This window comes from Ascaphus truei, chromosome 2, assembly GCF_040206685.1.
Source record: "Ascaphus truei isolate aAscTru1 chromosome 2, aAscTru1.hap1, whole genome shotgun sequence".
NCBI lineage: Eukaryota > Metazoa > Chordata > Amphibia > Anura > Ascaphidae > Ascaphus > Ascaphus truei.
The window spans coordinates 294,933,442-294,950,359 of record NC_134484.1 but is presented as its reverse complement, the minus strand read 5'-3'; the positions used below and the strand labels follow the sequence as shown (position 1 = coordinate 294,950,359).

At 43.2% G+C, this 16,918-nt stretch overlaps 1 protein-coding gene across 8 annotated transcripts in view; it reads right to left on the bottom strand.

Annotated features, from left to right (window-relative positions):
- The window catches only part of TERT (telomerase reverse transcriptase), a 505,909-nt gene that overhangs the window by 188,577 nt on the left and 300,414 nt on the right, over positions 1 to 16,918 (bottom strand). For all 8 annotated transcript variants that reach the window (XM_075586351.1, XM_075586357.1, XM_075586358.1 and 5 more), the window contains 2 exons: positions 5,432 to 5,527; positions 3,330 to 3,415 (listed from right to left, as the gene is read on the bottom strand). In XM_075586351.1, the coding sequence (XP_075442466.1) occupies positions 3,330 to 3,415; positions 5,432 to 5,527 (182 nt within the window). The remainder of the gene's footprint in view (positions 1 to 3,329; positions 3,416 to 5,431; positions 5,528 to 16,918) is intronic.

The following is a 16,918-nucleotide window of genomic DNA, read 5'->3' as shown; positions in this document are numbered from 1 at the left end:
CTCCCGCGAGACGAAACCGGAGGATCCGGCAAGGGTCAATACCCAGGACCCCTTACTATTTTTTCTGCGAGGGGGAGGCGATGGTTTGGTGGTAGAGACTGTAACACCTGATCTTGAGCTCCAAAAGACTCACAGGAGTCAAGGTGGGATACCCTCACCCAATCAGTTAGGGGCACTCCACTCTGAGACTCAGCTGGCCACGGGTATCCACGCAAGTATGTTGGGTACCGGTGAACAAATGCATGTTGTGTGTGATGTGCCGTTTGCAATGCATTTTTCATTATATAACTCCCTATTGCATGGTTGCTACCCAAGCGAGGTCGTTGGGATTTTACGAGGGGGAGAATGGAGCCCCAGTCTATTTTCCTCCTCTGAAAGCCCCCTTGCAGGGTGCCGAGCGATCGTGGGTGCAGCCTCCACGGGACTACAACTCCCAGGAGGCATAGGGAGGCAGGCATTAGGTGCCTCATAGTGGCCAATGAGGGCCCAGGATTCCCTGGAGGAGCATATAGATACATTTCGCGGGCTTTGGAGCAGGCAGTCGAAGCTGGGAGCAGGAAGGGGGAGGAAGGGTGTAGGGAGCAAGTGGCTCCTACACCAGGTAAGGTAGTTCCCCAGATCCCAGGCAGGCCCCAATCCCCACCAGGGTAGGGGGCAGGTACTGAGGGAGGGCCCATAGGTTAGGGACTCTGCCTTTAGGTGTGTGAGTGTGCAGTCTTGTCGGTGTCATGGCTGGTAGTGCTGTGAGCGCTGACAAGTAGGCACAGCGAGTGAGTGCAGTGGGTTGCTGCAGGTTGAGTGTGTGTGCAGTGTGATGGCTGCAGAGGTTAGGCTGAGTTAGTCAGAGGGGACCCGGGTGGGTACGGGAGAGGTAGTGTGGGTGCAGGGGGTCAGTAATCCACCTGCATAGGATAGGCTACCCTGTAGGCCCCTAGGAGTTTCCCCTAAAGCCATCCAAGGTTGCTGTGCTGTAGGGACGGCCTATAGTACAGCGAGTGTCACGTTAGTTCACGGAGTCAGATAGGGACTACATTGACGCTGCGCACCCGTGCAGAAGGTTGGGCGCAGCTCTTCATTGCGGCTGCAGAGACCATCTTGGTGGGGTCTTCCCGGACGGGGGATCCTGGATGCTGGAGCCGGAACGCGACGGATCCTTTGCGAAGCAGTTGCAGATCCGAGCACTGGAGTGCTCGGCAGGTACTATATCATCAAGTGCACCAACACCGGTCATCAGGCGCTGATCCCGCCTTAGGCTAAACTCTTTGTAGGAACACTGAGCGAGTGGTTACAAGACTGAGCCTATATCATATAGTATCATACATGGACACGGTGTATGGGGCACGCGGTGAGGGGACGGACACGTTACTCCTGATGAGAGTGGCTGGGCCGCTAAGGTTAGATGTTGCATTATAGAGTGATAAGGTTACTCTGCATTATCGTTAATACAGTAAAGTTGTTTGCATTACATGTGTGTGTATGTATTTCTTGCCCAGGGGAATCTCACATCATGGGGATCCTGGGTAAGTGGAGGCGCTGCGCTAAGTAAGTGTATGAGTGTTACCCCAGGCTCCCAGCTAGCGGAGGCTCAGATCTCCTGGAGCCGCAGGTGTTGTACAGCGACCAGTAGTTCCTTTGGGAGGGTTCAGAAAAAGGGCTATGTGTATATACTGTATATTTATATCAAATGAAAGATCAGAGAGATAGAATGTGGGAAAATGTTGTTTGTTCAGCTTACCCAAATCTAGGTACTCAAATTTGACTATGATATATGTAGGCATATCAAATGTAATTACACTATGCATTGTGCAGGAGATTTTATTTTTTAGTTTGGTACAGTTAAAAACTAATGTAATTATTAGAGCAGAGATGCTTGTATAGTGGTGGAGAAGAATGTTGTACCTAAGTACTGTACCTAACAAAATGGCTAATATTATATATGATATACTAGGTATAAAAATAATAGTGTCTAAATTGGAAGACTCTTTGAAAAGTATTCTATAGCAGGAATTTGGGATTGGCCACATGGTTTAAATTACTAGAAGCGAAACTTGTGTGGTGCTGATTATATGTGTATGGATGTTTGTTGTAATAATTATTGTTATCTTTTGCGTTAAAGGATTGATCACCAATCTAACCGTTAAAGTCATTCTCTCCATGCACCTCCAAGAAGATATATATGAAGAACAAACAGAAATCTCTCTTGTACAATAATACCCTCCTGATGTGATCCAACAACAAATAAATTCTTGCCAGGAGAGGGTAAAACAACTGCGAATGGATAAGGAGTGGGTGAGACTCCAAGAGATTGATGATCCGGACAAAGGGTTGCAATAAAGAAATACCCTCTACTAGGAAAGGATACTGTGTTTGCCAAGAATAAAGTTATACATTTCTCACTGAAGATTTCGAAAAGTATAAGATGAGGGACTGACGAAATAATATTGCTGAAATGAAGATACTGTTGATATATTACTGAAATTGACTGGGGGGTCTCTGGAGAAGGAAAAGTAAGTGATGTTCAGTTTCCATTTTGTAAAGTCAGTTATGTCTAGTATCCATTTTGTGAGTGAGAATGTGTATGTGGTGTGAATGGGAGAGTTTAGTTTCTAAGTTGATTTACGACTGTGCCTAAAGTAACGCCCATATTCTTGTGATAGTGAGTACCAGGTACCTATTCATAGCTGTTTTGAGGCCAGTTCTAAGCAGGTTTAATGAGCTGTAAGATGATTGGTTTAAGAATTAAGGAGTGGTTTGCATAATCTGCCTAGTAACACATTTTGAACAAAGGAAATGAAATGATTAAAGGTTGCTGCCTGGACACTCCCTAGCAGAGAAAGTCTTGTAGACTTTTGAACGAGTATGATGATACTGTACAATAAACTACTTATTATCAACTGAACCCCGTTTGTCAATTTGGAACATTGACATAACTATGTAATATACATAAATCTGTCTCCATTTTACCGCTCTGCGGAATATGTTGGCGCTTCACAAATAAATAATAATAAAAATAATATTAGATGTGCATGGGAGAGACTATGGAATGGGATTTCAATAATGGGTTCTGATAGGCAGTGTCCAAGATAACAGGAGTCTACCAAGGGTACAAACCCCAATTTAAGAACAAAAACACATCCTTTTAAATGATGATGAATTATAATGCTAACACTAATACTTTCTCAGGTTGGACATTAGTTTCCAAGACACAAGTCTGACTCAATCAGTATACATTTTTGATTAACAAATAATGATGTGGTTACATATATATTTTATAGAAACTAAACATGCTTGCTCTTATGATATCACAACAGTAACCAATATGCACTCACTGATTCTTTATCACCAGGATATGGTTACAGAATATTTGCTGGAAAAAAGCCAAAAGTTTGCTTGAGCTTTCATTTAAACAAAGGCTCTGAAAAAGAATAAAAAGTATTTGCATATGTTAATATATTCTTAATTAAAATATATGCCACAGACTTTTTTAAATGCATCTTCAAAATGTATGTGTGTTAGCAAAGATGCAAAATGAAATCTAAACTAAAAATCATTGAAATCAGTAATTTCACCTCAGGACTGAGCCATCTTGAACTATCGAATTACATTTATTAAACTAGAATGCTGATTTGCATTGAGATTCACCAGTCTGACTTTTTCTGGAAAGGAGAGAATAGAAAATTGTGTGCTGGTCCAGTAGAAGCAGAATCCTGGGGAATATCAATAAATGCAAACACACTTTAACCTGTCATAACTCACAGTGACACAGAAAACACTTTTATGTTCTATGATGCAGTATTTCAGAGGTGTTTGCATTTGAGATTTGTGGGGATGGTAACATTGGTATTGCTGTTTTCTGACTCACTTAATGGAACATGCATTATAAAAACATTAATAAATATAAAGACCTTTGAGTTTTTTTATTTTTTTTCAACTTTGCTCTACTATGTCTTTCAATAACATTTTTAAAGGATGAGTATTGCAATCAAAGAATCATAGTACACAATTTGTGTAGTCAGGATTCATAACCTGTGTGACATGGCCTAAAAAAGGTGAATGTTAAGTTTTACTTAATCACTTAATTACCATCATTAAATTTATTTGTATCCAGCCTGTAAAACTGGAGCAAATACTGTATTTACCACCACATTTATCAAAGTAATGTAATCTTGTTAAAGAGGCACTCCTGGTGATATATACACAAACTCATTGAGCACTGGCTCACTGGAGTTGAACCACCTTAATTTAATCTCTGGGGACCCCCTGCTTCCTGCCATACTTACCTTGGAAGGGACAGCCCATGCTGGACTAGTAAGTGCTATCAAAATTGCGGCTTTAAATGTCTTGCAGGCAAATAGGGAGCCATGATGTCATCCCTTGTGGCTTCCTATTGGCCCACATGACTCGGGACATTTAAACTTTGCAGAGATACTGGCAGCACCTACGGGGCTAAGTATCTTGGGAAGAAGGGAGTTCCCGGAGCTGGACTCAACGAGGTTCAGCTCCGGAGTACCCCTGCTTCAAACCTATTAAAAAAATTAGAACACTGTCACGAAGGGGTGCTCCTTTAAAAGCAATGGATATTTTTGTTAAATCTGATGCAGTTTGACTGCCTCATCTTTTGCAACCTGGATGCTTTGATAAATTGACTGCATTGTATTGACGATTACAGTCAAGTTACGCCGCTATTAATGATCCAGAAAGGCTGAAATAGCCTGGGGTATTTTGTACAAGTTATGCAATGTAGTTTTAAAAAGTTGCACAAGCCAAAAAGCGAAATGTACAAAATATAATTTGAGTACTTTACTAAATGCTGAATTCAGGCTGTGTGTGGCAATATAAAATTTAATTATATCAAATATAACAAAATCCATTTTCTAATTTGTATGAAATAACACAACTTCCAATTCCAACCATTCTACACAGTTTAGTACTATTGTTGAATGCAAAAAATATAATACTAAATATCCATCAAATATGTTTAGGTTCCCATAATATCACATGCTTTAGTGATATACCAGGGTCTTGCATACTTTATTTATTTTTCCTTGATGGTAGCTTCATTTTCTTGCTTTTTTTCTTTTTCAAATGCAACTAGTGGCAACTTCCTGATTGTGTACGGTCTCTACAGCGTTTGTATGATTAGATATTACAGGTTTAAGACAATGTCAATCTAATAGTTGAGTTAGTCACATGTAGCCTAAACCAGTTACAATTTTGTACCCAACACCTTATACAGTAAGGCTACTCTAGCTCCAGCAGCTTAACAACTCCATATTGAAATAGGAACTATTGCTTCACTAAAAAGTGAAGGGGGGGGGGGGGGAATTACAGTAGTATAACATTTTCAAATTGTGGCAAAATATTAAACTGAAAAATAAATATATACAATACATATATATTACATTTACATATATTACAAGGTTTTCTTTACCTGTTCCACTAGAATGCAATTCTGCATTAAGTTACTGTTCTGAAGATGAGACGCAAACTGTTTCATGTTTGGAAGAAAGTCAACCATGGTAGAAACCTAAAGAACAAAAAAATAAAACGTTTTGGAAATGTTATATAACAGTCTACCAGCCCTATTTGGAGGATATTTTAGTTTCCACGAATATGAACACAAAATATGTACAGATGTAGCAGACTTTCTGTCCCTGGAGCCTCTGGAAGACTAGCAAAAAGTCGCAGTTGCCATTGTGAGTGGCGGGGGGATGGGGTTCGTTCTGATGAATTGGACTCCCTACACGGAATTTCCCACTGTCAGAAATCTGCCGGATCTAGACTATGGTTTCTCCTCACAGAGAATACAGAAGCTGGCTCCATCTGTATAGGTCAATAGTATACCAATTCAGCAAGTTTTACATAGGCTGTTGGACCTGAAACACCCCTGGACTTTACCCTTAGAGGATTCTGGGTAGGAAGAGAGACTGTGTTTGATCATAAGAAGAAAGTCTGTTTAAGACTTGGCCAGTGGGATCCAGCAAATAATGAGTTAATGTCTTGAGACAAGGCAATAAAAGAAAAAAGCCCACCTTGAAATTCCTGACACAGGACAGCGAGACTTAAACCACATATCAAACAAAGACCATCAATGGAGAGATTGCCTTGTCCTGCACGCGAAGGACAGAGCTGGCTATTTTAATCGTATTGATGCTGCGCTCATAAAAATGAGGTCTAGTCTTTGAACACCCCCCCGTGTCAGCCTCACCTTTTTACATTGGTGACCCGATGTGATCTTGAAAAGGCAACTTACAGGAATACCTGAGGGACCGGTGGCGTGAAGAAGGAGTTAGACTTTGTAGGTAGGGGACAGAAGGAGCCCCTGCATCAAGGGATCGTGGATTGCACATGGAGCTGATTGTTTCACGGCAGACTGAGCTAAGCGGTCACCTTGGGAGCCAGACACCCGAGTGTACAGACGTGGTGGTGAGTAGTCAATAGAGTAATAGTGACGTAGGATTTGGGTGTGTAATTGGTCCTACGTGGTATTTGTTTTGGGAACTGATCATCCCCAGGAATCAAATACAACATGGAACTTTTTGAGAAGTATGTTCAAAAGTACAGTGCCTGTCAATTCACAGTGGATTCTGCATCCCCTGTGGTTGATCAGTTTTTATTCTTGCGAGAGCAATGTAATGAAAATAAAAAGGATGATAAAGTGAAATTAGGAAACATTCTGTCAATGGTTTCTATGATGCATGCGTTCCACAGCCGAAGAGGCTAGTCTAAAGTGGGCTGAACAGCAACTAGCCTGCCAAAAAGAACTTGAGAAAGAAAGATTAGAATTAAAAGTGCTCAGAGAAAGTAATCGCATAGCTGAAGAGGAGAACCAAAATTTGGCTAAAGAGCACCAAGCACTCCAAAAGGAGCCTGCTGAAGAAAAAATAAAAGTAAAAGTCCTCACACAGAATGAACGCAATCATATTAAACAAACACAGAATTCTAATTCTAGTTGTGAAAATATGGACTGTAAAATTGAGGCATTGTGTGAGGACAGAAAGAAGCTTCAGGAAGCTTTGGGCGTTTGCCATGCTATGATTTAAGAGAGCGGATGTTTTCTACCTTAAGTTTGCATCTTACAGAAAAGACAGAGAAAGAGAGACAGGTTAGGATCAGACATGATACCTCTCTCATATCTGTTGCACCTCATCCTCTTACACCCTCTGCTCCTCCTTGACCCTGTGCCCCTGTTCAGCGTTCAACAACCAAGGACTCACACAATAAAGGAACACCCGACACAGATTATCAAGAAAATTGGGACAGTGGGGGGAGTGGGTCTGATAGTGAAGACTCTGATGCTACAAAATATCGAAGTCAAAGAAAAGTGCAGAATAGATTTATGTCACTTAGAGACATTACACAGCTGAAGCTGTTACTGGGTATTTTTGACTCTACTTTGTCAGTTTCACAGCTCATTCAGTATTTTGAATCTATTGTTGAACAATATGATTTGAGTGCAAAGGATGAACCATCATGGCACAAATTGAAATAAACAGTGCAGTGGAAGTGCAAAATACCCAGTGAATAAACTTAAACACTGAAAACACTTATACTGTTACTCCATAGACTGGAATCCTTTGGGATAGGGACTCCTTGTGGCCCTCATATGGAGAAAAAGAAACAAATGCATAGAATATAGTGAATTAACGTTTTACTTTTATGACAAACAACACAGAGGGGAAAGGGACAACTCACACTTTCCCTGCTGGTTAAAAAGCAAGGAGTGACTCTGGGCGCACTCCAAACCTCTCCCGAATCTGCTTCCTGACGTGTTTGTGCATACGTGCACAATCTCCCCTCCCCGCGGCTCTCACTCGCGTCTGGGATCCTTTTGTTTACGGCACGCGTCACTATCAACTGCCTCAGCCAATCAGATTCTCCACTGAGCTATTGCAGAGTTGGTACGGTGGCCTCAAACACACAAAAAGCGAGTACAAAGGATGCCTGAAAACTGCTAACAGCTTGGCTCCCACCCAATTTGTCGTCCCAGTTAAAAAGTCCAGTGGGATGGTCAGTCATAGCTGACTGGAACAAAAATTCAGGTTGGGGCATCAAATATAAAAGATTGGAAGAGATAAAAAGAATCTTGGGCGGTGGAAGGAGAGTTGATATAACTACTTTAGAATCCATGAAAATTAATATAACGGACTCTCTCGCAGAATTTATGATCCGGTATTATGATCTCTACCACCTGGTTGTTCACAGCCACAGCGATCTTACGTTGAATGATCCTGTTTTTTTATCCTCAGCTGTTGCTCGCATGTCATTTTTGGAGTGGAGCATACGTGCTACTCTTAAGGCAAGGTTCCCGCTGGCTATTGCAGCGCCCGCTGTGGCGAACGCTGCAGGATAAGAGTCGCATGTAAGGAATCGGGGAACACATCCCTTGCGAATTGTTCCCTCCTTACCTGCCACTGCTGCTGCCTCCGTTCCGGTCCCTGGTCATGCGCGCACCCCCACTGTGACTACAGAGCGCGCGCGCACCTGCAGCTCTTCAGGCCGTGCCACGTAGCTTTACTCCGCCCCCCGTGCACCGATCCCGAGCTGTGAGTCAACACTGCTAAGTACCCCTTGTCTCCTGCAGCCTATGATAACCTTCGCAGAGGCCGCGCCTCCGCTCGCCTCCCTTCTTACTGGTTCCTGTTCCCTTTAAATACCTGGTTCTGTCATTCAGTCTTTGCTCAGCATAACCACTTGTAGCCTTGTTGCTTCCACGTCATTTGAGCCATGCCTTGTTCCAGTCTTGTTTTGCAGATTAACCTTTTGTGTATTGACCCGGCTTGTAAGGGAACCCTCTCTGGATATTGACCTCAGCTTACCCTCGACTACGGCTACCTCTCCAACCCAAGATTACGGCTTCACGGACTTCTACGATTCTGCTCTCTTCAACCCAAGGACCCGGCAAGTATACGGATTAACCCACTCTCTCCAACCCAGACCCGTCAACGCTTAACAATCCGCCTTCCAAGCACGCCTCCGCTGCTGTGGGTGCGTGGTTTCGTACCTTCCCACCTCAGTACCGGAGTCTTGTCTTGTTTGTGGGTTGCGCAAGCTACCTGTATGCTGAGCCCAACAAACATAGACCCCCCTAAGGTGGGCCAAGTCCTGTCTTCTATTTCTGAGCAGTTTCAGTACTTGGACTATCAAATTACTTCCTTGACTCAACAGTTAGCCACAGTCTCGCTCCACCAGTCTCAGTCCAGAATTCTAAGGCCTGCAACTTTGTCCTCCTCCACTCCGGAGTCAGCCATACCTCTGGAGCCACAACTCCCTACTCCCAATCGCTATGCGGGTGACCCGCATGGGTGTAGAGGTGTTCTCAACCAATGTGACTTTCAGTTCAAATTAACCCCTTCACGCTTTTCTTCCGACAGATTTAAGGTGGCTTACATTATTGCATTATTGTCTGGTGACGCATTGGCGTGGGCTTCTCCCGCCTGGGAAGAGAGAGCTGAACTTACTCAAGACTTCGCACGCTTTAAAAAAGAATTCAAACAGGTTTTTGATACTCCGGGCCGAAAAGTCACCACTGCTGCTTTCTTGTTTCACATTTCTCAGGGCTACAGCTCTGTTGCTAATTATGCTCTGGAGTTTCGGACAATCACTGCGGAGACGGGCTGGAACGACGAAGCATTGTCAGCGGCCTTCAGGCAAGGGCTCTCCGAGACTTTGAAAAATGATCTAGCCGCCCAGGAAAGACCCTCTGCGCTTGAGGATCTTATTGCCATATGTATTAGGGTGGATCAACGCCTTCAAGAGAGGCGGGTTGAACGCCATCATTCTCTGTCTTTTACTCCTATGTCCCCTATACACAATCCTACTCCTACCACTTTCCCAGCTCTACAAGCTCCGGAACCCATGCAGTTATAAAGTCATCAACTCTCTTCCTCAGAGAAACAACACCGGAGGAATGAGGGCCTGTGTTTCTACTGCGGGTTGTCCGGACATCTTGTGCATCACTGTCCTATGAAGCCGGGAAATTCCAACACCCAATAAGGTATGAGGGGATATCATTGGGTACTATTTCCTCTTCCCCTCTATAAAAAAAAAACCTGCCAAAAAGGATTATGCTCTCAATCTTCCTTGAGGGCCCAGACTTCCGGATACCTGCTTCTGCATTTATTGACTCCGGGTCTGGGGGAAATTTTGTGGATCAGGACTTTGCTACCAAGCACAAGATTCCTCTGTTAAAGAAGTCTGTACCTGTCGGTCTCGAGGCCATTGATGGACGTCCTCTCCAGCCAGCCATCATTTCCATGGAGACATCAGTTCTTTCGCTCTCCACAAAGGACGGTCATAAGGAGAAGATCTCCCTGGATGTAATTCACTCTCCTTCTGTGCAGGTAATCCTGGATCTACCTTGGCTCCAACAACACAATCCTCTGATAGACTTGACTGATAAAGACCCTATACAATGGGATTTGTTTTCTAAGGAACTTTCTGTGTCCCCTGTGCAAGTACTCGCTGGCCTGGAAACTATCGAACCTGTTAAGACTTCTCTCCCTGAAGTGTATGCCAATTTCATTGACATTTTTGATAAAGTCTGTTCCGAGGTCCTTCCCCCTCATCGTCCTTTTGATTGCCCTATTGATCTCCTGCCCGGTGCCATCCTTCCTAAAGTCAGATCTTACCCTTTGTCCCTTCCTGAAACCAAGGCTATGTCTGAATATATTCAGGAGAACTTAAAGAAAGGCTTTATCAGAAATTCTACTTCTCCAGTCAGGGCTGGCTTCTTTTTTGTTAAGAAGAAAGATGGGTCAAATAACCCGTGCATTGACTACAGAGGCCATCTGAATTCCGCCACTCTGGCAGACATACAGTCATGTGAAAAAGAAAGTTCACCCTCTTTAAATTCCATGGTTTTACATATCAGAACATAATAACAATCATCTTTTCCTTAGCAGGTCTTAAAATTAGGTCAATACAACCTTAGATGAACAACAACACATGACATATTACACCGTGTCATGATTTATTTAACAAAAATAAAGCCAAAATAGAGAAGCCATGTGTGAAAAACTAAGTATACCTTATGATTCAATAGCTTGTAGAACCACCTTTAGCAGCAATAACTTGAAGTAATCGTTTTCTGTATGACTTTATCAATCTTTCACATCGTTGTAGAGGAATTTTGTCCCATTCTTCTTTACAACTTTGTTTCAGTTCATTGAGGTTTGTGGGCATTTCTTTATGCACAGTCTCTTAAGGTCCAGCCACAGCATTTCAATCGGGTTGAGCTCTGGACATTGACTGGGCCATTGCAACACCTTGATTCTTTTCTTTTTCAGCCATTCTGTTGTAGATTTGCTGGTATGCTTGGGATCATTGTCCTGTTGCATGACCCAATTTCGGCCAAGCTTTAGCTGTCGGACAGATGGCCTCACATTTGACTCAAGAATACTTTGGCATACAGGAGTTCATGGTCGACTCAATGACTGCAAGGTTCCCAGGTCCTGTGGCTGCAAAAACAAGCCCAAATCATCACCCTTCCACCACCGTGCTTGACAGTTGATATGAGGTATTTGTGCTGATTTGCTGTGTTTGGTTTTCGCCAAACGTGGCGCTGTGCATTATGGCCAAACATCTCCACTTTGGTCTCGTCTGTCCAAAGGACATTGTTCCAGAAATCTTGTGGTTTGTTCAGATGCAACTTTGCAAACCTAAGCCATGCTGCCATGTTCTTTTTAGCGTCAAGAGGCTTTCTCCTGGCAACCCTTCCAAACAAACCATACTTGTTCAGTCTTTTTCTAATTGTACTGTCATGAACTTTAACATTTAACATGCTAACTGAGGCCTGTAGAGTCTGAGATTTAACTCTTGGGTATTTTGCAATTTGTCTGAGCATTGCACGGTCTGACATTGGGGTGAATTTGCTGGGATGTCCACTCCTGGAAGATTGGCAATTGTCTTGAATGTTTTCCACTTTTGAATAATCTTTCTCACTGTAGAATGATGGACTTTAAATTGTTCGGAAATGGCGTTATAATCCTTCCCAGATTGATGGGCAGCAACAATTGCTTCTCTAAGATCATTGCTGATGTCTTTCCTCCTTGGCATTGTGTTAACACACACCTGAATGCTCCAGACCAGCAAACTGCTAAACCTTTGGCTTTTATAGAGGTGGTAACACTTGCTGATGATCAATTAATCAAGGGCATTTGATCAGCAGCACCTGTCTGCTATTTAGCATCTTAATTCCTATGGAAGCAGAAAGGGTGTACTTAGTTTTTCACACATAGCTTCTTTATTTTGGCTTTATTTTTGTTAAATAAATCATGACACGGTGTAATATGTCATGTGTTGTTAAGAAAAAAATGGGTGTATATAGCGCTAAAAGAATTATATGTGTAGTAATAAGTGATAATAAAAATAATGATATTAGGCTGCCAGGTAACACTAACTTCAAGACCTAGTTAGCAATACAAAACACAAATATACAATACAGACCGGCGCCACTATAGTCCAATGGTGGAAAAAGATTGTCCAATATGGGAATGTTCTCACACGGATGGTAGCTGTAAATGTAGTTTTCCAGCTGTATCTTCACTGTGTGAACTCCATCAACATATGCAGAGAGAATAGAAACAAGAAAAACACATCATAGTGCAGATATGCAATGATATATGATACACCAAACAAGACTAACATTACACAAAACACATAACATAAAACATATAAGGCTGGCTGATACTAAGAAATGATTTATTAAACACAATAAAATAGCAGGAGTGGGATCCGGTTGGTAAAAACCGGAGTCCTACTTACAGCACTGCCACAGACCATGAGCGGGGTTTTTTTCCAGGTAGAGTTTTGACCGGCTGCAGCTCCGTTGAACACGTGATATCCAGGAAACTCCTCAGTCTTGAAACCGGAAGTGCGTCGCTCCGTGCGACTTGCTGATTCTCCTGGAGCCGTCGATCAACCTGCTGCCGAAAATGTACTCCTGGGGGCGGATGAAATCGCCAAAAAGTCCCTCTTCAATGGACTACTGTGGCCACAATGCTATCCTCTGCCACACTGCACAAGCTGACAGCCGCCTAGACCAATTATATGTTTGGGTCTAATTATCCAATTGCAATGGCTTAGTCAGTATTTAAACATCTCATGCCCAGTGATCTATATCCCCTGAAGAAGTGCGCATGCGCACAAAACACGTTGGGCAGTTTTTATTATCACTTGTGCAGTGTGGCAGAGGATAGCATTGTGGCCGCAGTAGTCCATTGAAGAGGGACTTTTTGGCGATTTCATCCGCCCCCAGGAGTACATTTTCGGCAGCAGGTTGATCGACGGCTCCAGGAGAATCAGCAAATCGCACGGAGCGACGCACTTCCGGTTTCAAGACTGAGGAGTTTCCTGGATATCACGTGTTCAACGGAGCTGCAGCCGGTCAAAACTCTACCTGGAAAAAAACCCCGCTCATGGTCTGTGACAGTGCTGTAAGTAGGACTCCGGTTTTTACCAACTGGATCCCACGCCTGCTATTTTATTTTGCTATTAAATCATTTCTTAGTATCAGCCAGCCTTATATGTTTTATGTTATGTGTTTTGTGTAATGTTAGTCTTGTTTGGTGTATCATATATCATTGCATATCTGCACTATGATGTGTTTTTCTTGTTTCTCTTCTCTCTGCATACTGTATGTTGATGGAGTTCACACAGTGAAGATACAGCTGGAAAACTACATTTACAGCTACCATCCGTGTGAGAACATTCCCATATTGGACAATCTTTTTCCACCATTGGACTATAGTGGCGCCGGTCTGTATTGTATATTTATGTCATGTGTTGTTGTTCATCTGAGGTTGTATTGACCTCATTTTTAGACCTGCTAAGGAACATATGATTGTTATTATGTCCTGATATGTAAAACCATGGAATTCAAAGAGGGTGTACTTTCTTTTTCACATGACTGTTTATGTTAAAGAAATCTTCCGGATCCACGGAGTCACAGTCTCTATTGTCTCTGATCGCGGTTCACAGTTCGTCTCATAACTTTTGGTGTGCTTTCGCCCAAAGACTGGATATCTCACTTATTTTTTCTTCTGGGTATCATCCCCAAACCAACAGTCAGACAGAGAGAACTAATCAATCTCTTGAGCAATATCTCAGATGCTTTATCTCTGACGTGCAAGATAACTGGGTAGACATACTCCCATGGGCCGAAATCGCTCACAACTCTCTACAGAACGAGACCACCCAGGAGTCGCCCTTCTTTATAAATTATGGGTTTTACCCAGCCCGCCTATTTCCTCAAACCCTTCTGGAGTCCCGGCAGCAGATTCGAGGGTAAACTCCCTTCCGCATTCTTGGAGGAGGATAAAAAAAAACCCCAGGAAGCAGTCCTCAGACAGAAGACACAGGCGGATCGTCATCGCCGAAAGGCACCCAAGTTAAGGCCAGGAGACAAGGTGTGCCTATATTCGAAATATATAATACTGAAGACACCTATGCTGAAACTGGCTCCAAGGTTCCTGGGCCCCTTCACTATTCTTGAACAAGTCAACCTTGAGGTTGGCATCGAGAACAAAGTCTCCCCCTTTGCTGATGATACTAAATTGTGTAAGGTAATAGAATCAGAGCAGGATGTAATTTCTCTCCAGAAGGACTTGGAGAGACTGGAAACGTGGGCAGGTAAATGGCAGATGAGGTTTAATACAGATAAATGTAAGGTTATGCATTTGGGATGGAAGAATAAACAGGTGACTTACAAATTAAATGGGGATAAATTAGGGGAATCCTTGATGGAGAAGGATTTAGGAGTGCTTTTAGACAGCAGGCTTAGCAATAGTGCCCAAAGTCAATCAGTAGCTGCAAAGGCAAACAAGATCTATCTTGCATTAAACGGACAATGGATGGAATGGAAGAAAACATAATTATGCCCCTTTACAAAGCATCAGTAAGACCAGACCGTGAATATGGAGTACAATTTTGGGAACCACTCCTTAGAAAAGACATTATGTAACTAGAGAGAGTGCAGAGAAGAGCCACCAAATTAATAAAGGGGACAGACAATCTAACTTATGAGGAGAGGCTAGCTAAATTAGATTTATTTACATTAGAAAAGAGGCGTCTAAGAGGGGATATGATAAATATATACAAATATATTTGGGGACAGTGCAAGGAGCTTTCAATATAACTATTCATCCCAAGGGCAGTACAAAGGACGTGGGGGCATTCCTTAAGGTTGGAGGAAAGTAGATTTCACTAGAAACAAAGGAAAGGGTTCTTTACAGTAAGGGCAGTTAAAATGTGGAATTCATTACCCATGGAGACTGTGATGGCAGATACAATAGATTTGTTCAAAAAAAGGTTGGACATCTTTTTAGATAGGAAAGGTATACAGGGATATACCAAATATGTATACATGGGAAGGATGTTGATCCAGGGATTAATTTGATTGCCAATTCTTGGAGTCAGGAAGGAATTTATTTTTCCCCTTATGAGATATCATTGGATGATATGACTCTGGGGTTTTTTGTTTGCCTTTTTCTGGATCAATAAGTAAGTATAGGTACTGCTGCGGCCGAGTTTATTCAAGCAATTGCCCGTTCTCGGCCGCAGCAGTAGCCTGGCGCGCGCCAGAGGGTGACGGGCGCGCGCCGAAGCAGCGGAAGAGCACCCTCCGATCGGGGCACTCTCCCTCCCGCTGCCGGGTCCGCCGGGTCCCCCGGAACCCCCTGCCGCCGTCCCCCACATCGCGGGACACCAGGGCTCCCTCGGGGAGCCCTGGACGCGCGTGCAGGGGGCGCACGCTCCCGATGACGCGTGACCGCGCGTCGGTGACGCACGGCATGCCGAGGGGCGGCCACTAGCAAGCCGGGAAATCTCCCGGCTTGCGGATCTGGCCGCAGTGCAATAAACTGTGTCGCCAGTGTATAGGATAAAGTATCTGTTGTCTAAATTTAGCATAGGTTGAACTTGATGGATGTAACAGGGGAGTTATCCCTGTTCAGGTAATGTACCTCTAATCCAGCAGTGTGGTGGTTAACTGCTGGTAGTCAATTAACAAACACCACCTGCCTGATTAGATGGCTTAGAAAAGCCTGTCTTTTGAGACAGGAAGTGAGACTCCTTAGCTCACAACTGAGCTGAACTTGGAGACAAACAGTCTTGAGCCCTGCCAGAAGAAACAGCAGAGTTGCTTTCAAGACACAGGGGAAACTTCTAAACCTGAATGCTGACACACCCTGAGAAAAAGGGAGCTGAACCAGGGACAGAGAAGATTTTCCCTCCAAACCACAAGGAACAGATAAGACTTTCATTTATGAGACTTCTTATATCTGCTTAATTCATGCTATATGTTTGGGGCTGGGAGACATGCTTATCTAAGGGAGTTGTGAACTGCATAATATTTCACTAGAAATACTCCCAAGTGAATAGAAGCTTTGTTTACCCCTTGTTTGGATGGTTTCCTGATGTTAAGGAAACAGGCGCAATAAAAGGCTTATTTAATTTCACTATAATCAGTCTCCCTTGCATACCTCTGTGAGCGTCCGCCAACATATGGTGTCCGAAGTGGGACGAGAGTTGGTCTTTGAAGTTAGAAAGGACCGGAGATTTGTTCTGTGAAAGTTTTTTATGCTTTTTGCCTACAAACAGTCTGAGCAACTTTAAAAAAAAAAAAAAAATCTCATGCAGCAGAGATCAGAGTTAAAGTGATACACACCACTGTGCACTGAACCTTACAAAACCACAGATGGACTCTTTTCCCCAATCCCAAGAGGAGAGAGAGAGAGACTGCTGAAGCAGGTAAAACCTTATTTGCCTATCACAATAAAGTGTGATATGGTCATTGAAATAGGGGGTTTGCCTTCCAGCCATAGTCAGGGTTCAAGAAGTGAGTTAGCCCTTGAAAGGCATAGTCGTTTGTTATTTTCAAATGTTTAGCTGAAGCAGTGAATACAGATGGTGACCCATG